The sequence below is a fragment of the Sarcophilus harrisii genome, chromosome 4 (genome assembly GCF_902635505.1).
Source record: "Sarcophilus harrisii chromosome 4, mSarHar1.11, whole genome shotgun sequence".
Classification (NCBI taxonomy): Eukaryota; Metazoa; Chordata; class Mammalia; order Dasyuromorphia; family Dasyuridae; genus Sarcophilus; species Sarcophilus harrisii.
Window position 1 is genome coordinate 377,532,267 of NC_045429.1, and position 24,755 is coordinate 377,557,021.

General features: G+C 32.0%; 1 protein-coding gene across 4 annotated transcripts in view; it reads left to right on the top strand.

Moving 5' to 3' along the window:
- The window catches only part of FMN2 (formin 2), a 426,622-nt gene that overhangs the window by 252,188 nt on the left and 149,679 nt on the right, over positions 1-24,755 (top strand). For all 4 annotated transcript variants that reach the window (XM_031966950.1, XM_031966953.1, XM_031966951.1 and 1 more), the window contains 5 exons: positions 15,703-15,794; positions 15,959-16,088; positions 17,269-17,415; positions 19,843-19,902; positions 20,217-20,337. In XM_031966950.1, the coding sequence (XP_031822810.1) occupies positions 15,703-15,794; positions 15,959-16,088; positions 17,269-17,415; positions 19,843-19,902; positions 20,217-20,337 (550 nt within the window). The remainder of the gene's footprint in view (positions 1-15,702; positions 15,795-15,958; positions 16,089-17,268; positions 17,416-19,842; positions 19,903-20,216; positions 20,338-24,755) is intronic.

Sequence of the window (24,755 nt, forward strand, 5' to 3'; positions counted from 1 at the left end):
TTTTTGATGTATCTATCTATTGCTCCTATTTCTGCCTCCAGGAACATTCAGACTAGTTTAATCTTACTTCTACATGATCAATCACATTTCAAATGCTTAAAAATTAGAGGACAATAGAATCTTCTCCAATCTGTCAGTCAGACAATTAGCATTTATTAAATGTCTACAAGGTGTTGAGACACTATGCTAAGACAAAATAAAGTAAAACAACACCTGCTCTCAATGAGTTCACAGTCTAAAGGGGGAAACAGTATGCAAATTATTATGTAGAAATAAGATAAACACAGGACAACTTGAGAAATCTTCTCTAAGGGATGGCACTAAGATTAAGAGGAATTGGGAAAGACTTGTGGCATATGGAATTTTCTCCATACATCATAAAAACATTGACCTATCACCTCATTTTTGTATCTATATAGATTTGTTTACCTTTTTCATTTGAAAAATCCTTCTCAGTTCTGTTTTTATCAAGAAGAATATTTAAAAATTAAGCTCATTGTTAAAGGTACTTTTTCTTTCATGTGGGAAAATATGTAGCTTTATATTAAATTATGTAAATCATCTTCCTTAGCTTTTTGCATACTGCTTCAGATGTTTCTCATTATATATATATGCATAAATATATATTTTCTGTTCTACGATATGATGTATAGTAAGTGGCCATTTATAATTCAATTACATGGCAAGCTGCCTCCTCAAGGCAGCTTTAAAACATTTTTTTTTTGGTCTTTAAATCTCAGAAGCTAGATCGCTACATTTTGGGACAAGCTAAGTTTTGGATTCCTCTCTAATGAAATCCTATGGATACTATTGTTCTTTATTACTTAATACCAGTACTTTCAGGTATTTAAAAAAATTCTGAAATATGGTATTCAGAGACTTTTTATTATTATATTTAGGGGAAAAAGAATAATATGCTACATGAATGGATAACATACTCCAAAGTGGAATGTTTTCCGAAAGGAAATGAAAGAAATGAGAACTTTACAGTATGTTTAATTTTAACTCATTTTTTCTTGATAAAGACAGAATTGTACAGGACTTTTTTTAAAATTCATAGGTAAATAAATCAATTCAGATGCAAAAAAAAATGAAGCGATAATTCACTGTTTACATGTTTAAAAGAGAAAGATCCATTTTCTGCAAAGAAGTATTGTTAGTAATGTTTTGACTTTTTCACTGACTTGTCTGTATGTTCAATTACTTTGAAGAGCATTCATTTGTTATTTCTATTGAGTAATTTCAGTTATCCCCAACTTGCTATGATCCCATTTGAGATTTTCTTTGCAAAGATCCTAAATGATTTGCATTTCTTTCTCCAATTCATTTTGCAAATGAGAAATTGAGGAAAACAGGATTAAGTGACTTGTCCAGGATCACAAAACCATTAAGTGTCTGAGAATTTCCTTTCTCTACTCCTTCTTCAACTTCTACTTCCATTTTCTTTATCATTGTAATTGTCACCATAATTCCCCTGTCTTAATGTAAATTGGCTTACATATAACTGAAAACTCATCTATTTTACTGAAGCCACTCTGGTATTATTACAGGACTGTGCTACTCTTTATTTATCTTTGATTACCTACCTTGCTTCTGTATTCTGTCCACATCTTATTGGAAACTAAAAACAAATTGATCCATCTTAGAATAAAACTCCACAGATTCCTATTTACATGCCTCATCACACAATGTAGCTGACTATGTTCAAACTATGTTCAAATGAGTACAACTATCACATAAAGTTGTGCCAAACTACAGGATCTTAGAGCACTGTCCTAAAACAGATTGTATCTCTTTTTCTAGGCATGTCTGTCACCTGAAGATTGACAGCTTGGTAATGACATTTTAAAATCCATCATGGGATTGCTGAAATAGGCAGAAATCAGTATAAAAATTGTTCCTCAATCTTACCCAGCCCTCATGATTTTAAGCAAACTGATCATAAGTAAAAAGTCTATAGCAATTTTTTTTGGAAAATCTTTGATAAATAAATACACTTTATGCTGAACTTGATTGGGTCCTGCATATTAAATCATTACATGTTTCAGTAATAAGTGACATCAGCAAGATTATGGGCACAGGAAAGGTCAGCAAAAGGTGATGTAAATACCGTGAGGAATTAAGACACTGAAGATATAAAATGCTTGTAGACAGCTAAAAAACTTATATGTCATGAAAACATGATTCAAGGGCTGAGTCAGAAGATTCTGGACATGCCAAACAATATCATACACCAAAAATGATATTGATTATATCTTAATGGACAGGAAATAACTGGTTCCCACCATGGATATCATTTTTGAATCAGATGTTTCTGGTGAGACAGATCTTAAATTAATGAGAATAAAGGTGAAAACGAATACTAGACAAAGGTTAAGATTTTAAGACCCTTTTAAAACTGTACTATTAAAATTGCTCCAATTGGTCATATTTAAACATTATTTACTTTGAAAAACTGAATCTAGGTCAAATAAAGCATTGACTTCAATTATTACTAATTGTTAAAGAAGATTAATGAATTTAATTAATATACTAAGAAGACCTGGAAAATCCCTCAGCTAATAACCATTTCATTTCTTGGCCAAGTGTAACAACATGGAAAACCAAAGTCAGACCTAACATAGTACAAATTCATTCACAAAGCTTTACAATAGATGATTAAAAAAATTAATATATTTGAAATATAGTAGAGAAGATAACAATTCTTTAAAAAAATGAATCATCTCTCAAGGATTTGTAGATGAAACTTGGAAGAAGGGCAACAAATAGATATGAAATTGAATCGATCTGCCAGCATCTCTTACATAATATCATTTCATTAAGGATGACAGTGGAACACCCCAAATTAGACATTAGCTTAGTAAACGATGTGTGATCTAAAGAATTTAAGAATAGGAAGTGAGTTAAAAGTGGCTGAGTTCAATGAGATAAAAATACAAAAGAATTCTTTACTATATGCAATAGGTTTAAAGGTCTTTGAAACAGTTTTCAAAATATTCCAAAGAGGTGATAATTCTCAAAAGAAATAGGAAAAATCATGGATTGTGCTTTTAATTCTCTAAAAACAATTATCAGGCTGAAATCAGTAATTATTAGTACTTAGCCTACTTTTTCATTCCCATAAAATTATAAGATTGGTCTGTGTATATATTGAACATATCTTTAATGAAAATATGCAGAAGAAAAAGGCAGGCTTTCAGAGTCAGGTTTCTATAGTAGATCATATAATCAGTCATATAGATAACTGAGAATTAGAGAGGATATAAGATTCCAATGTGTTTTAATTTTTGGCTGAATAGCAACAAAATTTGACTTGATGGAGAAACATATAGCCTTGCAGATCTTTGTTATGCCCATGTTGAAATCTACAAAAATCTGCAGTATATACCCTAGAAATAACTTTATGCAATGATTTTTGATTCCTCATAACAAGATAGATATAAACCAGAAAAAAAACATATTGAACTAAACTGTTTTTGATATTATAGACGGTATATCATCTAACATTCAAATTGATATGGTATACCATATAGATGACAAGGTCATCAAATGCTTTTTCTTACAGCTGACATTGTGGTGATTGCATAAAGCTCTAATATTTTATATTAGTCTTATCAGTGATATCCAGTGCTACTCAGAAGAGAGAAACTTAACAAAATAAAAAACAGATGCAAAGTATGTGTGGTATTTTATAATAAGAACTTACTTCTCTGACTAATGAATTAGTTCAAAAGCTCCTATTCATTTTGAATCCAGCACTACAGATGGTAAGTGAAATGGATTCAGAAATGATTTGACAATGAAGATTGGGCTTAATTTAAAGATGGAGATTAGACTAGATTGTACAACTAAGTCGTGTAGCTCTAAGGAAGCCAGATGCACAGTGGATAGAACACTAAGTCTGGAATCAGGAAGATCTGAATTCAAATCCAGCTCCAGACACTTACTGACTATGTGACTCTAAGCATGTTACTTAACCCTGTTTGCCTCAGTTTTCTAGTCTGTAAAAAAAAAAAGTCTGAAAAAGAAATAGCAAACCACTCTAGTATCTTACCAAGAAAACACCAAATGGGATTGAGTTGAACATAAACAAAAACAGAGCACTTTTAGTGATCCCAAACTCCTCCTGGCCCCAAATTCCATTTTTCCAAAACTAGAATCTTCCAGTGAGGCTATACTGGTGTCACTGTGAAGCTCTATCATCTTGGAATGATGAAAATTTCAGGTAATTAATTCATCAATCAAATAGTCAAAAAGGCAAGGTAAAGACATGTATAAATAGGTTCCATATTAGTAGTAGTTTTTACTTAGCAGAAGTTGCAAAAAAGGTAATATATTGGTTGTTTGCAATTATTAAAAAATCATCTTATGTAGTGAAAATAGGTAACAGATGGACATCTAGTTGTTTCAGTGGTGTCCATGGAAAATTAAAAAAAGTAGAGAAAATATTCTAGCATATTGTTTATAGAAATATAGAGACAAGACTTTACAGAATCATACAATCAAAAGATGTAAGTAAAATTGATTTATATTGATAAAGGAAGCAAAAGCATTGATTAGATAATTGATAAAATTATATATAATATGTGTGTGTGTTTGTGTGTGTGTGTGTGTGTGTAGTGTTATCATATTGTTAAAAACAATAATTCACCAGTCAGCTATGTAAGCCTCTTTAGACAACATTCGCTTTTCTTTTTCAGAGAAATCATTTATATCTTATGCCACCATCATTTCAGAATAATCTTCTCAAAATTTCTTAAACTGAGTTAATCTTAAGATCTTAGTCCACAGGAATTTACCATGATCCTATCTCTGAAGTCTGAAACCAATTTATGTTGAATCTAGAATGAACTTCAGACTGTTAGCATTTTCCCTTCCTCACTAAACCTGCATTGGCTACTTTCTCTCAAAGTTTCTGTCATTTTAACATTTATAACTAGTTGTTTTAGTATGTCAGATTCATATTCAGAAGTTTTACTTTTTCCTCTTACTCCCATTTATGAAGAAAATAAATATAATAACACTAATAATTATTAAAATTTTATAGCATCTTACAATTTGTAAATTCCTTAACAAAAATTATCTCATTTTTCCTCACAATAACCTTGAAAGATAAGTGCTGTTATTATCCCCATTTTTCAGATGATAAAACTGAGTGAGATAAAGGTAAAGTAATTTGCCCAGAATTATACAACTTGCAAATGGCAGGGGTCCTCAAACTACGCCCGTGGGCCAGATGCAGCAGCTGAGGATGTTTATCCCCCTCACTCAGGGGCTATGAAGTTTCTTTATTTAAAGGCCCACAAAACAAAGTTTTTGTTTTTACTATAGTCTGGTCCTCCAACAGTCTGAGGGACAGTGAACTGGCCCCCTATTTAAAAAGTTTGAGGACCCCTGGAAGGGCTAGATTTAAACTCAGATCTTCCTTTTCTAAACTCAGTATTCCAGTATCTTTCCAGGAAAACCTCAAGTAATATCACAAATAGTCAGACACAACATAATACAACAAACATAACATTTCTGACTCCAGGCCCAGTACTCTATCCACTGCAATAACTAGGTACTTAAAGGCAAGCAACTTTATCAACTTATTCATGTTTGTACTTTTTCCAATTTCTATTATAGTTCCTTGTTCTTAGTAACTATATGCTAACTAAATATTGAATTAAATTGAAACTCATCTAGAAGGAGAAAAGGAAAATTGATATATTTGGTGGTTCTCTGGCATTGTTTTTATCAGTGATGAAAATAATAACACTTTTACACTAAAACATTAATGGCCACAGATATTAGCTTTGTTCTATGCTGCTTTCAATTTTCTTTCCATTATGTTTCACATCTTAAGTGAAAACTTAACATAGTAATGGAAAGACTTGCCTACTACTACTTTTATTGAAACTCTCCTTGGGTCCCTAAGGGACCTCCAAAAGAACATTTATTGAGTGTCCCTATGTGTGTGATACTGGATTGTTTATATAGTCCATGTCTGTCTCCTTTTTGCATTGTTTTTGTTCTATAGAAATTGCTATTCTTCCTTTAAGAACTGCCTTTTGCTTTTTTTCTTTTAAGAAGTATGCTAAAGCTTACAATTTAGTAGGTCATGGAAATTGTTTCTCTCACATTCTCTCCTTACTAACATTTCCATTCTCTTACAGTGAATGATGTCAGAGATCTATGTCTTTAATCATTATGAATATTCTGATGCAAGTAAGCCTTATAGATAATAATCAATATTAAACTAACATTATTTTGTCAATATTCAACATCAAACCGAATCTAAGAAATAATAAAGTTCAAATAGCTAATGTATGCATAATACTTTGGAGTGCCAAGGTTGGAAGATGGAATCAATTCTTGAATTTTGCACCTTTGATCTATGATATACTAAACATTATATAAATGTAACTTGTAGATCTTTATAGCTATGATTTGACCAGAAAACAATTATGTTATTCTGGGATTTTATTGTAATATTAATTCATGCTGCCTGAAAATACTTGTAGTATTGTGGAAGTAATCATTCTTAGAGTGTTTAGATATTGCCTTGAAGGGAGCATACTTTATTATTTCTTTTTGTCCTATAAATTATAAAATAAATAATTGAATGAATCCATTATACAACAAGTTTATGATGAGGATAAATAACCAAACTTCTAAGCAGGGATGCACAATGCAGATTGTGATTTCCCTAAATAGTGGTCACATTTGGAAAGTTAAATGTTTCCATATGGTGATCTGTGTACTTCTGGTTCAACATTTCTGGTAGCATAGATTTTTGCCAATATGGGGTTAAATGATGGATATTCAATTCTGCTTTTCTGAAGGGGAAAAAAAAAACTTTCAACCAATGAATAAATAAGTTTAACTGTCCATATAGTATATGGGACCACCATTTTAAAATTTCCTCTTAGGAAATATATTTACAAATCTATGATATGTTATTATTTTCTGCTGGGTAGAGGAAGAGTTGAGATATTATGTTGCATAATTTGTAGTTATTATTATCAGATTATATCTACTAAAAATTATTTTTTTCTAATTAGAGACATTATCACCTAAACAAGATTATATAAGTACTCTCTCTAATGTACCAGTGAGTTCTTTTCTAGTAGCAAATTACTTGGAATTCTTGATTTTTTTTTCCTATAAAAATGATATAAATGGTGATTATGGTTCCAGGCAATCCCACAGAAGGCTGTCATCATACTAGAACTAGAGAAAGGGTATAGTTGTCAGTATGGTATGCTATATTTGGAATCAGGAAGACACAATTTCAATTTCTGCTTCAGATAACAGTTGAATGATTTTTATCAATTTTAGTTTTTTCATCTATAAAATGAGGGAAATAATAGCACTTCTGTGTATTATTATGTGTTGTGTTGTTATGAGAATTATTTATGATATTATGATTTAGTGATGTTATCACTAAATCTAAAGTATAATAGAAATGTTAAGCATTATTTTACTTTATTAATTATTACTTATGCCATTATTTTTGGTGGGATATTTGTTCTTAATGATGTCTTCAATTCAACAAACTATTTTGGCTTCTGGTTTTTAATTGAAAATATTTTCATTAGTGTATTTTGTTGTTATATTTATTTCTGAATACATTCCTTACTTCACTCAAGTAACTATAAGTAAGTGAATGAATCAACTTCTTACTATATGCCCCAAACTATGGTAAGCGTTAAGGCAAATTGAAATAGAATCAAAGAAAGTCCCTGTCCTCAAGGAATTTACAATATAATAAAGGAGAAAATACATATAGAAAGTGTTGGCCTCATGGGGGAATTTTTGGTTTGGAAAGTTACAGGCATACTTATTAGGGTTACTGATGAGTGGATTGATATATCATTTGCAATAACAGTAGCAGTAGTGATAAAATTATGTTTCTGAAACTGGAAAACAGAGGAGAAAAGAGGAGTAAAGAAGTGCAAGTGTCAGTAAGGTAGTTGGTAAGAAGTTGGTAAAAGCTAAAATGATACATAGCTGAAGTCCCCAGCCTGTTACCATGTGAGCCACTCTCCAAAAATGACCTTGGAATATCAATGCATGAGTTTCAAAGATGAAATAATAGCAACAATGATAGCCAACAATTTTTAAAGAAATAGAAAAAAAATTTAAACAAAACACTTCAATAAAAGTGATCAATATATTTAATTTGACCTTTGTAGTCTTCCAAATCCACAATCTTCCACCTCTGAAAAGAAGAAAAGCATTTTTTTCTCAACTTTCTTCAAAAATAAGCTTAATTGTAATTAGAGAAGGGTTTTTTTTTTGAGGGGGAGGTTGTTGTTATTGTAGTGTCACAGCTTTATTAAACTGTATTCATTTAGTAGAATTCTATTTTCTTTTCATTTCTTTGCTTCCAGAAAAAAAAAATACTGCTGCAAATATTTTGGTGCTTATGGGAGTTTCTGTATTTGGGCACCATGGGATTTTAGTCTAGCAGTAAAATTTCTGGGTCAAAGGGCATGGACATTTTAGTCACATTCTTAGCATAATTTCAATTGCTCTCCAGAATGGATGAATCATTTTACATTTTCAAAAATGGCATATTAATGTGACTGCCTTTCCACAGACCTGCTGACATTGATTCTTCCCATTTTTTGTGTTTTTATCCATTTTTGAGTTGTGAGATGAAACCTCAAAGTTGTTTTGATTTGCATTTCTCTTATCACAGAAGTAGAAAAAATCTTTCATGTAGCTTGTAATTGTATTTCCTTTTTTTGCTTTTTTTTTTTTTTTCAGTTTTTACCAGTTATTTACTGGGGGAATGGCTCTTCTATATTTGTATCAGTTATCTACTATCTTGAATAGCAGAATTTTATCAGTGATAATTAAGGCAATGGCTTTGTTTTTTCCTGCTTAAACAGTATTTTTATTTCTTATCCTAGTTGCTTTATTCTGTTTTACATATTTTGTGGTATAGCCATACTCAACTACTTGCTGTTCCTCACACAAGATGCTCCATCTTCCATGTTTATTACAGTGGGTTGGCCCTGGGGTTGCAATAAATTCTCTCATCTATATTTATGGGACTGCTTCAAATGAGATGTGATAATTGAATTTTTTCCTGATTTTTCCAGCTTTTAATGCCCTCCCTCCCCCAAATACCTCATACTCATTCTGTTTTAAATTAATGTTTATTTTATTTTTTCATTAAGTTCACCTTCTCTATCTTTTCTCCCTCTCTGTCCCCATTGATAAAACAAGATAAAGCTCTCTTACAAATATATATAGTAAGGCTAATGAAATGCCCATATTGGCCCAGGTTCCCCCTCTACCACACACACAAAAAAAATCTCAGACCATTGTCTGAGTCCTTCCTACTTCTTTATTCTATACATCTGTTGTGTGGTTACAAAGTAATAAAATATAATTATATTAAGTGTGATATAACAATAGCTAACATTTATATAGTATCCTTGGGGTTTGCAGAGTGATTTACAAATGTTTTCTTTTACTCATAATCCTGCCAGGTAGATTCTATTATTATCCCCATTTTCAGTTGATGAAAATAAGGCAGATGGAGGTTAAATTATTTCATCAGGGACACACACCTATCTGAGACTAAATTTTAACTTTCTGACAAAAGATCTAGCATTCTATCGATTGCACTACTTAGCTGCTTCTGCCCATATTTACTTGGGAGCTCCACTGTTAAAATATAAGCTTTCTAAGAACACTGTATTTTATTTTTGTCTTTGTATTCTAAATGTTTAACAGTCCCTGATACATAAAGAGCTTATTAATTGATCACTTGAGCTTCTACTTCAGTCCTATACGTTTACATCCCTCATAATCCTTTACACATAGGACAACCTCGACAAAGGTCAGTTTATTGGTTATAAGTGATTAAAATTCCATAAAAAATTCAGGACAAAAATAGAAAAGGGCTTTTGGGGACCCTTCTCAGTAATAATATCCATCAGGTTGCAAACTACATAAACAAACTTAACAAGCATCAAGAACAGCATCATAAATGATAGGATAGAATCGTGTCTCCCATTTCCTTCAGAGAAGATGTGAATAAATAAATGAAATGTCACAGAACTACCTCATGAAAACAAGCATAGGAGTTAACTTAATAGATCTTATAAGCTGTTAAACTTCAGAGTTTTTTTTGGTGTGTTTTAACATATCTTAAAACCTTGCCAAGTATATAGGAATACCTCTTGCATCTAAATGGAAAGGTGGAAGGGGGAGGAGGAAAACAAAATGGGCAGTTGGGTATTATTTATAGAAATATCTACAGATTCTGGTAAGTTTTCTTTCTCAGTTAACAATCTGTGAAAGATGACCTTCCAATGAATATTCTTGATTGTTTATCCAATCTCCCTATTTAAATCAAAGTAGACAATCTGCACAAAATATAAAATACGTTTGTCTTGAGAAATTTTTTTATTTCTAAAATTATCATTCTTATCTTCTGATTCTGGCAAATTTTGAATTATTACCAACCATTGCAAGTCACGTTGAGTGTTTTAAGATATGTACATCACTTTTCTTGTAACATCTCTGTGAAACTATATAGTGAAAGTATTTTTCTCCTCATTTTATAGATGAAGAAATTGAGTCTCTAAGATATTAGTTAACTTATATTATAATCACAGTGGTAGTATCTAGAGTGGGTTTTAAAATTCACTCTCCTGTCTTTAAGTCCAAAATTCTTTTCATTACAGTTTTTTGAAATATTTCTACTTGACTTTGAGAATATTTTAAGAAATAGAGAATTTTTATAATGGTCACCACTATAGTATTTTATTGTAATGGGGCACAATAAGAATGTATATCAGAAAGTGGTCCTTGCCAAGACAAGCAGCAGGGAGGAAATTTACTGCTTTTGTCTAAGAATGCTAATATTGAAATATGATTAGCAGAAAGAAAAGGAAAATTGAGTTTCTGATTCCTCTTCTGCTCCCTTTATGATACTTCTTCCCCAAGTGACTATCATGCTAATGCAAAAAGTTCCTATCTTACAAGTAAAGTAGGATCTAAAAGTTCATCTACAAATGAGCTGTTTGGCACTTAGAACGCAGTTTCCAGTAGAAACCATGTTACAGATATTAATTGAATTTGCGTAATATTTTCTCAAATAATAATTGAGAATTTTTGCTGCTGAGATAAGGTATACAATAAAAGAAAAAATAGTAGAAAAACACTTTAATTTTACAAAACATGTTAGAGCTTAAATTTTTCTGCTTCCCATTATGCATTTCACAAATAGGAAAACTGAGGCCAAGAATTTAGGGACAGCCACAAATCTATATAGTGATAGAGCCTACAATTTGAGCTCCTTGAGGACAGGAACCATGTTTCATTTCCCTTACTTATAAGCATGCTGCTAATTACGTAATAGATGTTTTAAAAATGTGCTAAATTGGATTCAGTGAACCAGTACAATAAACAGCCTGCTGCCTCCCAGTCACTAACCAACAAGCCCAGAAAACACAAAAATACTCATATACACTTGTATTTTGGTATATTTTGTATTTATTTTTCTCTATGGCTTTATATTTAAATTACCATCTTCCAGATAGTGTTGGAGAAATATGATTTTTTTTATTATAAAGTTGTATCACTAATGCTACTCTTATGGTTGTTATCTATAATTAAGGTTATTTTGCCTTTCACAAGTAAATTGAAAATAGAGGGTGAGGGTAGGGGAGATTTTTCTTGAGGTAATTGGATAAGATTTTGAAGACAAAAGAAGGAGGGATATTAAAGAGTTTGGAATGTACCAAGTGAGAAAAAAATTGCCAGGAATGAAATCAATTGAACATTGAAGACAAAATAAAAGTGAGAATCTTCCAAAAGTAGAGATGGGAAGGTACTTTGGGTTAAATAGGACTTCAGGTGCGTATAGAATTTACTGCTCAAGCCATCAGGATTGATTACCCCTTGAACATAGTCAAGTGGGTATTGAAGGGCCTCTGTAGCATATTGGTTGGGGATGGAGTAGAGGTGAGAGTGGAGCATGGTAGGGGAAGTGGTATGCAACCCCAATTGTTTTTATGATAGTTAAATCCAGGTTCCATACTGTTCTTTAAACTTTCAAATACTTGGATGATGAGGTAAAGTAGGCTCCTATATTAGTTCTTTTGGCATAGTCTATCTAAAATATATGTATTTCAATAGTTATCTTTCCAGTCTAATTTTGCATTTATGTCTTCCGAGTATAAATGGGTTGGTGATGTAAATAATATTTTTCTTTTTTTCTTTTCTTTTCTTTTCTTTTTTTTTTTTTTTTTTGATGTTAGTGTTTTTACAAGTTGAAAGCCAGAATTTACATACTGTGGAAAAACCCTGAACATCTTAAAATGTTTCTTGGGAACTCTTTATCACCCCATTTGATCGTGTGTGTGTGTGTGTGTGTGTGTGTGTGTATGTGTGCATGCACGCATGTACCTGTACACACACACACACATATATATACATTGCATATATTGTATGTATACATTGTATTCAAACATAAATATACATGTGTGTGTAGAGAGAGGGGGGAAGGAAAGGGAAGGAAGGAAGGAAGGAAGGAAGGAAGGAAGGAAGGAAGGAAGGAAGGAAGGAAGGAAGGGAGGAAGGGAGGGAAGGGGAGCAAGGTAGGAAGGGAGGGAGGGAGGGTAAGGGAAGGAGAGAGGATAGGAGGAAGGGAAGGAGAAGAGGGAGACTGGGTAAGAGAGGAAGAAGGAAGGAGAGAGATATTGGAATGTTTTCCATTTCCTTCTCCAGCTCATTTCATAGATGAGGAACCTGAGGCAAACAGGGTGAAGTAGTTTGCCCAAGTTTACATAACTAATAAATGTCTGAAGTTAGATTTGAATTCAGAAACATGCCTTCCTGATTTCAGGCTTGGCATTCTACCTATTGTGCTATCCAATTGTCAAAAGACTTCTAGCCTCTAATATAGTGCTGTTTTTGAAAACACTAATATAATATGGTTATGAGGTCAATGTCAAAGCTCTGTTGTAGGGCAGCTCAATTTAAATTTTGTCTTTAGTCTCCTTTATGCTGAATGTGAATCTCTATATAGATGCATGGAGAGGTATACTGGAGGGGATTCTAATGCCATGAGACTCAAGCCCTCAAGATCCTAGTTAGGCTTTCTAATGTCTGGAGTTTTCCAGGAAAGTATAAAGAACAGTCAGGTTCCAGGTACTCTGATTCAATGACATTAGCATCCTTGCTGTTTCAGGAACTAGGACATTCCATTTCTTGGTTTGGGGTATTTCCTCTGTCCCCCATATTTGGAGTGTTCTTCTTCATCCCATTACTTCTCTGTCTTACTGGAAATTCAATTAAGATCCCATCTTTTTACAGGAAACTTTTACCAAACTCCATTAATTCTATAGCCTCCCTTTTGTTAATAATTTTTTATTTATCCTGGGTATAGTTTGTACACTTTTGCTTGTTCAGTTTCTCTCCCATTAGATTGCAAACTCAAGAACAGGAACTGTCTTTTGCTTGTGTTCAGATCCCTAGTACTTGTCTAACACACAATAGGCACTTAAATGTTTTTTGGCTGATTTATGTCATACTAACAATCAATATTTCTCCTTATTCTGTGCATCACTTATTTTTCCCCTGATCTGACTTATGTAGATGCTTTTAAGTGAATAATGTCTGGTAATTCCTTCTCTAAACTATTGTGATAATTTCCATATTTATTTGAATAATGAGGCAATATGTCACTCAAGCATTTTGATCATACTCTTACCTCTGTCTGCAATAATTTTTCTGCTGTAACTATTTAATCACTATCCATACATCTTCTAAAGCTTATACAATGATATGATATGATAGATTATAGTTAGTGATGTATGTACCATAGCTTCCAAAGATGTAGAGTTAAAGGGGATCTTAGAAGTTGCTGATATATGACATTACTTACAGATGAGGGAATTGGGGGTCAGAAATCCTAAATGAATTATGCAGGATCACACAGAGATATTAAACACGGGAAATGAGGATTTAACTTGACCCTCTGATTACCAAGAGAACACACTTTTTTACTATAACATGATGATTCATATGAGACTATAAGACTCCATGACAATAGATACACTCTTATTCTATGTGTGTATCTCTCAAAGAACTTTGTTTGTACTGAGAAGTTAAATATTTATTGACTTGAATTCTGCAAATAGTTTTGCTTTTTGTTTTTGTTTTTGATTTTGCTGCAACTGGGTATTTGAAAGAAAATGTCCTCTTCTTCCTCTCATAAGACTTAATAGTTTAACCTTATTTCAAATACAAACCATCAAAGAATCAATATTTCACCTCAGTATGTGACTCATCACTTGTTCCTTCCTCATTCGTAAATACCTCATTGTAGATGATGTCTTTTTTTTTTTTTACGTGAGCTTGCTCATCAACCAGCGAAGTCAGATTTTGAAATCATCTAAAATTAAAAGGATGCCATGGGACTTCAAACTTATCAGACCAAAGTCCATCCAGACTTGCTGAATACTTATTGGTTGACTGGATTATTATTTTAACATTATGTAAAACAGAATAAAATTTATGTTATGTGGAACTAACTGATCCAAGAACAAGATATGTGATTTTGCCCATTTTCTTTCATGCATTCGGGAAAATGTAAACGTGATTGATTTCATATCTTTACAAAAAGGGGATCATATCAAAGTGTATTTTGTTCTTAGTTGTTTTTTTCAGTTTTGTCCTATTCTTTGTAGTTTTCTTGGCAAAGATATTGGAGTGGTTGCTATATCCTTCTCCAGATCATTTTAAAGATGAGGAAACTGAGGAAAATAAGGTTAAATTTCTTGCCCGGAGTCCAGGGCTAATAAGTATCTGAGTCTGGAGTTGAACTCAGAACTTCCTGACTTTGGCTTGGCACTCTATCCACTGCGTCATGTAACTCCTCTTCCAAACTACACATATGTAGACAAAAGTAATATGTTAAAAAAAAAGTCTAATCTGAAAGCTGGATTTGTTCTTCTCTGTCTATAACATTCTTTACATGCTGCTAAAAAAACATTTTATGGAGATTCACAAAAAAATAAGATTAGGACAATAAATTTCATCTTCAGTTCAAGTGTGTAAGGGAAAAGGAAGCATATACATGTACATAGAAGAAAATATATTTAAAGACATTCCACCAAAAAGAAAATGCAGGAAAAACAACAAAACATTGTTTGTACATTGTGTGATTTTTGTGTTGTTCACATTAAAAGTCAAACTAATAATTACTTTGGGAATTTCTCATAGCCTGAATAGCAGTGAACAGTGATTGAGATAGTTAAATAAATCCCTTTCTTTTACCATGAGAGAAATAGCTTTACATAAATCTTTAGGATCACATTACATTCAAATTCAACTTGACTGATTTTTGAATGAGAAATACCACTTTAAAAGCAAATTCTTTCATCCTAGAGAGTATATAAACAGCCAAAAGAACAGGAAAGGAAAAATGTATTGTCTCAATGCATGCTTGAATGAATAAATCTTTTGCAGATTACTAATAGTCAATAACATTATTTGGAAGATTTGGAAGTAATCTGGTTTGCATTAAACATATTTACACTTTAAAATGCCTCATGAATTAAGTAAAGTTTTACTACAAACAGATGCTAAGGAATATGAAAATATCGAGTGATTTTTGTAGGAAGACAATTATTATCTTTAGAGTTTAATTGGCCAGGTTTTCAGGGAAAAAATGTCTTTTTTTTTTTCCAGAGAGCACAGACAGACGAATTGGAAAAAATTGAAAAGCATGGCAGATCATGCAAAGAAAAAGAAAATGCCAAGTCTCTGGACAAACCTGAACAGTAAGCATGCTTCTTATAGCCAAAGAAGAATCATTCAGATGTATGGGCTATTTCCACTAGGAAAGTGCAGTATCTTAAGTACATAATTGTTAAGAATGATATAAAACTAAAAATCTGTTCATGTGAATTATATTTTCCCTATTCATTTGACTCTCTTTCTTCAGGTTCCTTTATGAATTATCACTAATACCCAACTTTTCAGAGAGAGTCTTTTGCATCCTGTTCCAGTCAACATTTTCAGAAAGCATTTGTTCTATTCGCCGCAAACTTGAACTACTCCAGAAGTTGTGTGAGGTGGGTTCTGGTCCAGAGAAAGCTGGAGCTAGATTTCTGATATTTAATCTCACTTAGTCATGTTCATATTTCAAAAGTTTTCTTTTTTATTTACTTTAAGTCTTCATTAAATATGAAGGATCACAGTCCTGCCGAATGGAACATTTTATGATGGTGCTTCCAGATCAAAGCACATGTTCAGATTGGCTTTCAGGGCTTTACTGCAGCATCATAAGATTCCTGCCAATGCACATCAGCCTCTAGAGAATATTGCTCCTTCTGCTGCTGCCAAAGCAAAATCTTCACTTTGCAGAGGCTTTCATACATCCGACAACCAAATGAATGCCATTTGAGCGCATTTTGTTTGCTTTCTTTGATTTTTGGAAGGAACTGCTCAACAAATTGCTAATAATTAGTCCACCCCAATGATTTGAAGACAAGAGCATAGCTGAATTTTAAGACTAAAATGCTTGCTTTAAGTTGGAGTAATAATACTCTGCATAAATTGTCAACATCAAAATTTTTAAAAGTCTAAGGGCAGCAATACCATTCTTTCTCCTATTATTAAAACACTAAAAAAATACAAAGTTAATCTTAACAATGCTTTGGAAGAAACAAGTGTGAAATATTTGGGTAAATTTAATCTCTATAAAGTATATTTCTTTACATCAACATTTTTTAGTATTAGTTTTGATGCCAGATTACTTGGGTTGTAAGAAGGTATGTAAATTTTGAATAGTTACAAAGAACTTCTCTTGAAATAATCTTTGTTTCAAAGTATTCCTTTTTCTAGCCCTTTTTAGTTTAACAAAGAGTAGGAGACATGGTATCAGATGCTTATTTTGAGAGAGTGATCTCTCAAATGCCCTCTTTGGCTCACTTGTGAAATGTATGTTAGAATGTGTTATTTTAGTTGGTATGATTTTTTTTTTCTTTCTGTGGTTTAGGGCTTTTTTCCCCCTCTTTGTTTATGTCTATGTAAATGTAACTTCTGTGTGTTTTGTGACTTTAATATGCATTTTAGACATTTTCTAATGAACTATAAATTGTAAGTAGGAATAATGATAAATGGATGTAACCTAAAATGTTAGTGAATATATTGGACGCTTGGAATATTGTGTGATGACAACTCTTGTAAAAAATTGATAAATGTTATACAATATTTTAATTAAGAAAAATTGTTCTTTATCCTATTTTGCAGACATTGAAAAATGGGTCAGGGGTTATGCAGGTTCTAGGTCTGGTTCTTGCCTTTGGTAATTACATGAATGGTGGGAACAAGACTCGGGGACAGGCAGATGGTTTTGGATTAGACATTCTTCCAAAGCTGAAAGATGTCAAAAGCAGTGTAAGTATTTTTATGACTGACTATAGGATCACTAGAAGATGAATTTTTTTCTTTAGTAATAAGGAGTTTGAGTATGTGTCCTATGTAATAATTGCTTCTTTATACCTTGAAGCTAAACAATATCTTAGTAAAAGAACTGTTCATTTTTGTGTGTATGTGTGTTGAGTATTAGAATGTGTTCTTAAATAAATAACCATTAATCCTATGTCCTCCTTGATGACTATGAATCCAACTAGAACTACATATTTCCTTCTTGATTTCATGCCCAGTTCTGTATATGCAAAGACCATCTGAACTATGGGAAAATTTTCTAAATCAGAAATCTGAAGGATTTTTACTTTTCCCTAGGATAAAATAGCCTCTAGCAGTATGTTTGTTTGTTTGTTTTTCTTATTTAAATTAATTATTTAGATTTAGACCAATAGATTCTAGTACTTAAAAATTTAGGAAGAATCTATAATATTCTAAAGGAAGTGAAATATTTGACTGAAATAAAAAAAATATAGTTAGCTACATTAATACAATTATCTCTTTTTGATGCTTGATGAGGATAGATGATCTCTCAAATGTTTCTAGTTCAAAATCTTATGAATCATTAAATTTAATCACTAGATTTTTGTGGGGTTTTTTGGTATATCTCCTTAGAGAATGTTAGAATTCCATAATTATTTCTACATAACCTTTATGCCATACTTTAAAGTTTGCTAAGTATTTTATTTATATACAAGGTATCCCAAAATTCTTCAACTTTAAGGTATTAAATCCACCTTAAGTTATAAAGTTGTTAAAGATACTTGTGACCTAGGAATACCACTTACCACTTAGATTTCTTCAGCTAGGGATTCTTCATGAAATGGGAACAATAATATACCAAAAAGAATTGTTCTGAGAATTAATGAGATTATACAAAATGTCACAAAAAATCTTGATATGATATTAAATTATTAAAATTTAAAACAAATTTTAAGTTATTCAAGATTAAAAGTGCATGAAGCTTATTGGAACATCTTTTGTAATTTCATATAATTAAAGTTTAAAATAAGTTTTAAGTTGTTAAAACTTCAAGAAGCTATTGAAACACCTTATCTCATATGATCCTTGGAACAATATCATGTGAAAGATTATTATCCCCATTTCATGAAGGATGAACTTAATTCAGAAAAGTTAAATGGTATTCACAGAGTCACACAGCTAACAAGTATTTGAGAAAATATTTGAATCTGGCTCTTTCTAATTCTAAGACACTCTCCTAGGATTATATAGATTACTATGAACAACAAGCCTCTAGTAAATATATTGGTGACTCATTTCAATCTAACTAGTAGGTTCATGTTAATAAAGTTAGTAGAACCACAAACCAAAAATGAAAAGTGAAAAGTCACTCAGATCACTTAAAAGCAGATTTTTAGATTTTATTTTTAGATTAATAGGTCTGGATTAGGATATCAAAGTACTAGGGGGCATATCCAGCAACCACTGGCTGTAATCATAACAATTAGAAAATCCAGGAGCATATGCAATTTATCTCAGGGGGTTTAGTTTAAAGTAGATAAAAGTCAAAATGTCATTCATAATATTTATATTGCATGGTTTTGATTCAAATGTGGTAGCAATAATGAGCAATGCATACAATTTCTACAGCCAAATCAATTCTTAGATGAATCTCTGACAGAAAAGCAAAAGAAAAGTGGGCTGTTAAGCCTGAGATTAGAACTCATGATACATAATTCATTATGCTAATGAATTTTAAATTTCTTAAAGTCTGCCAACATTGGGTAGTTTACATCATAATTTATTATCTAAAATGATTGCTATAAAGCAAAAAATGATTTTTAATCATTTTATTATTTTTGAGGGGTTTCTCTTAAATGAGAACTAAGTCACCACCTTACAGGTGGTTATATAACTTGCACAGATATTGATAAGGCCCTGTCAATTCTAAATTCTTCAATTAAGACAGAAGTCATACATTTCATCATTAAAGATTAGCTTTCCTCTAAAGGATTATGTGTGTGACTAAATTAAATAAAATATTTTTATTTTTAAATTATTTTAATTATTATATTATATAATACAATAAATTAATAATATCAATAAAAGTAATAATAAAATATAATAAATTAAATAAATAGACAAAACATTAGTGACTAAAGAAGCAAACAAAAAAAAAAACACAGAAGAATCTTTATGTTTTATACACTCCTCTTAACCAGTTCTGATACTGGTCTGATAAAAGGAACAATAATGTTAAATAGATGATCTTTCCTGAAGTAGTTAAGTCTCTTAGGTACAGAAAGACAATCTGTCTTATATAATTTCACTTTTCATTTAAAATGTCATCATATATATGATGTTTTCTAGGATTTTTAAAATTTAATAATGAGTAAAATTTAAACCTCCTTTATTCATTTTGATCTTTCTGCCTAGGACAATAGCCGGAGTCTTTTATCGTATATTGTTTCATATTATCTTCGAAATTTCGATCAGGTAAATAATTGTAAATTCTATGTACCCAGCCAAATTTACTTTGACTCAATGAAAACTGAGTGATATCATGCTATATGTCTGTCCTTTTTCTTTCTTTTTATGCTGTGGATGTTTATTCTTTTTTTTTTCCCTGAGGCAATTGGTGTTAGGTAATTTATCCAGGTTCACATAGCTATTATTAGCTATTAATTAAGTGTCTGAGTATTAAGTATTAAGTGTCTAAGGCTGGATTTGAATTCAAGTCCTCGACTTTAGGGCTGGTGCTGGGTGGTTATTCTTTCAAAAAAAAAAGTATTATTCCCCTTGTTTCACAGGATGCTGGAAAAGAACAATGTGTTTTTCCACTGCCAGAACCCCAGGACCTCTTTCAGGCCTCCCAGATGAAGTTTGAAGACTTTCAGAAAGATCTTCGTAAACTGAAGAAAGATTTGAGAGGTAACAGAATACAATGCAGTCCAATAATCCATTTATATAATTTCCCTATGCTGATGGACAAAGGAAACCTTTCCAATGTGAATTAAATATATTAATTTTTTGTGTAGAATGTATTTATTTTTATGTAGCCTTTGCCTTGGGTAGTTTCATTAATACTGCTGTGACAAAGAAAATATTTAACCATTATGCTTACTCTTTTCTATTTCTAAAACAAAAACAAGAAATATTGGTATTCCACAAAGTACTTCTTGAATATAATCTGCAAATTATGGATGGTATGACATTTCTTAAGTGTTTTTTATCATCTTGTTTTCATTGACATGGTCAACAATATGACATATCCTTGGGATTTTACATTGAATTAACTTCCTCATACATCTTATAAATATTTGTTCCTCTCCTAACTCCCAGCATTTGTGGCTTCTGAATTATGTGACTTTTCCCTTTATGCATTTAGCCAAAAAAAAAAAAAAATAAGTCCTGTAGGTGATGCACTTTTACATATAGACCAAGCAGGTGGCTAAGAGAAGCTTTTTCCCTAAAGAAACCTTCAAAAACCAAAATAAAGCAGTTAAGCAATATTTCTGGATATCCTAAGGGAAATATTTCCTTTTATGGTACTTTTAGCTCTTTGAAATTATATAGACATTACTTAAGTGTTTCTAGAATCATAATGAAGATTCATGATTTCAATATGGAGCCAGATTTGGATTCACAATTCAAATATTAGGAGCAAAATTTCAAAGCTAAAGTTATTGATGATTTGATAGAAGAGCTGTATGTTTATCTCAATAACAAATGACTTAATATGCTGTTTTTAATGTAGACAATGATCCCATTCTTTTTTTTTTTTTTTTCTTACTAAATCAGTTACATAAACTACCATACTCTGGAAGTCCTTTCCCCCCATTAAGTTTTTATGTACTGAAATACTTCAAGGATGAGCAATCACATTAGTATATTTGATTGAGTGGACACATTGAGAACTCACTATGATTAGACACACTGCTAAGCACAAGATATACAAAGATCAAAAACAAAAACATTTCTTGCTCTCAAATCTCTATCAATATTCCAATATAAGCATAATTATAACAGTTAACATTTATGTTGTGCCTTAAGTTTGAAAAGCACTTTAACAAGATTTCATTTAATCTTCACAACAACCCTAGAAGGTAACTACTATTATTAGTTCTTTTTTATAGGTAAAGAAATGGAGACTGATTAAGGGATTTGCCCAGAGTTAGACAACTAGCAAGTATTTGAGGCAGGATTTGAACAGAGGTGATCCTTATTCCAGGTATAGTTCTATCCATTGCTTCATCTAGCCATCTTAAACAATAGAGGAGTTTTGACCAAACACATAAATACACAATGATTTTGGGGAAGAGAAAACTGTAACAATTACAGGAATCAACTACCATAGCAGAGTTAGCACATGTCACCCCTCTCCCCCTGGATTACTGAAAAGCCTTTTTTTAGGGGCAGCCAGGTGGCACAGTGGATAGAGGACCAGTCCTGAATTCAGGAGGACCTGAGCTCAAGTCTGGTCTCAGACACTTAATTCTTAGCTGTGTTACCCTAGGCAAGTCACTTAATCCCAATTGCCTCAGGGAAAAAAAAGAAAGAAAAACAAAAAGCCTTTTTATTATTTTCTCTTCCTTTGATTCAGAGATTTTCATAGATCATGTGTTTGATCATATCACCCTCCAGCTCAGTAAATTGTAATGAATACCTCTTAGTTTCCATTAAAAATGAATGGATGGATAGGTGGATGAATGAGTTAAAAAACAACAACACACACACACACAAACAACTTTTTTGATTCTTAAGTCTCTTTACAACACCTTCTTAACTTTTCTCATCTTTTCATACTTTACTCTCCTCCATATAATCTATAATTCAGTGATATTTGGTTTACATTTTCCTCAGACACAGCATTATATCGGTGTGCCTTTTCATTGGTTGTCTTCCCCCCATATGTGGAATTCTCTCCTTTCTTATCTCTACCTCCTGGATGCCCTGGCTTATGTCAAGTGTAGGGAAAATCTGGGAGAAGCTTTTCCTGATTCTACTTAACACTGGTGTTTTCCTTCTTTTGATTATCTCTAATTTATTCTGCCTCTATCTTGTTTGTACATAGTTGTTTACATGTTGGTCTCTCACCTTGTGAGTCCTTGAGAATAGTGACTTTATTTATTTTGCTGCTCTTTATATCTCCAGAGCTAAATACAGTGTCTGGTCCATGACAGACAATTAAGAAACTCTTGTTAATATGACTTCCACTCTGAAATTATTGAACTTCTACTCTATGGTCTCTAGATTTCTCAAATAGAATGTGTGCTAGTTAAAGGTAGTGACTATGCTTTTTGTCTTTATTTATCTATCTATTTATTTAATTATTTTCTTATCTACAGTGCTTAGCCTGGGTCAGAAACATAACATAACCTTAATACATTCTTTGGGATTGATCTGAAAAAGGTTTCCATAAGACTTTGTACATGAATTGCTCCTTAAATTGAGCCAGGGATTCTTAGAAGTAGAACTAAGGAAGGAGCATATTCAGTTAGGAGGAATCACCTGTGAAAAAGCATGGAAATAAGAGATGGAATTCTGATTTGGGGGAATATGAAATGGATCCATTTAGAGGGAATACAGACAATCATATAGTTACTGAAGCAGGAGAAAAAAATCATCATTAGATTGATTTTTTTTTTGAAACTAGTTAAAATTACTGCTGAAAAATCCAATACATTTCCAGAACAGATTTGAAGCTCTTTTCGTTAATAAGATCTGTCACAGTTATGAACCCTTCCTGTAGTCTCCAGTCATCCTCATAACAAAATGAGACACTAAAGTTGGACTTCAGTGGAGAAACTATATTTGCATGTGCACGAGAACAAACATTTATTAAATATCTACAATATATTAGGCACTGTGCTAAGCATTTTACAAATATCTCTTTTGATCCTTACAATAATTCTGTAAAATAGAAGATATTTTATTAAATTGAGGCAGATAGTTGAGGTGATTTGCCCTGGATCACATAGCTAGTACATGCCCGAAGCCAGATTGTAATCCAGTTTTTCCTGACTCAAAGCCCGAGTCTTTTATCCATTGCCTCCACTCTCTGTCACTAAGTAAAGTAAGAAAGGTCATGGCATGGGAGTAATAAAGATCATAGGACATTTACTTAATATATTTCAGGAAGATCTCATAGAAATGTGAGAATAAGGGACAGCTAGGTGACACAGTGGATAGAGCATCAGTCCAGAAGTAAAGGACAACCTGAGTTTTAATCTATTCTCACATACTTAACATGTCCTAGCATGTGACCCTGGGCAAGTCACTTAACCCCAATTGCCTCAGGGAAAAAAAAAGAAAGAAAGAAAAGAAATGTGAGCATTTAAGTGCTAAGAGCCAATACAAACTTTTTATTTAACAAACATTACTAAGTGATTCCCCTTTACCAGACACTTTGCTAAATACTGAATGTTATCACGAGATTGTATGACTTCAATCTGCTAACATGGCCTTATTCAGAATTACTTTTTGAAAGAAACATAGCAAAATTAGACGATTTGTTGGGTTTTGATTTCATCTGTAATCCTCTATCTTCTTGCTTTTGAATGGACTACCCTGTCAATAAGTGGCATCTGAAATTTCACTTTATCTCTACCTATTCTTTCAAAGTCCAATCAATTGTTACCTCTTCCAAGAAGTTTTCTGGAATTTTCCCTATTCCTCCCCTAAGCTCCAAGTGAACCAGCATTCCTAAATATTATTAAAATATTTTCTACCTTATTTTATTCCATTTTGCAGATATATTATGTATCCCAAAATTGATTACAAAGCCTTGGACAGAAAAAAAAAACTAAGCTATTTCATTTTCAATTCTTGTATTTTCAGCAGAAAGAATGCCATGTACTATAAATAAATGTTGCCTATTTTTTTTAAATTGAGCTGACACTTAACAGAATTATAAAATGAATAATACAATATGAGGAACCTATTTAAGTTTTAATGTAGCACAAGACTCATTAGCTTTCTTGACAGCCATATCATATAGGGTTCACCCAGAATGCATTTCTTCTGGGTAAGATTTGCCACTTCATCTTATCTCTTACACTTCTTTTCTTGTTTAATTGCTAGTTTGAAATCAGATGTAAGATTTTTGATTTTGCCAAATGTTAATCTCAAAAATAAAATTTGAATCCACTGCCTGCTGCATTTAATAGCTACATGATAAATGTTAATTGATTGATTTGATTGAATCTTGATCTCATTATCTAATCTCTTAACTATATCTCCCAAATGTTGTCATTAGAAAACTCAATAAGCCTGCCATATATAGCTTCAAAAATAAGTGGCAAAAAGATTAAAAGGCAAAAGACCATTGGCAGATCCTTAGGGAACTA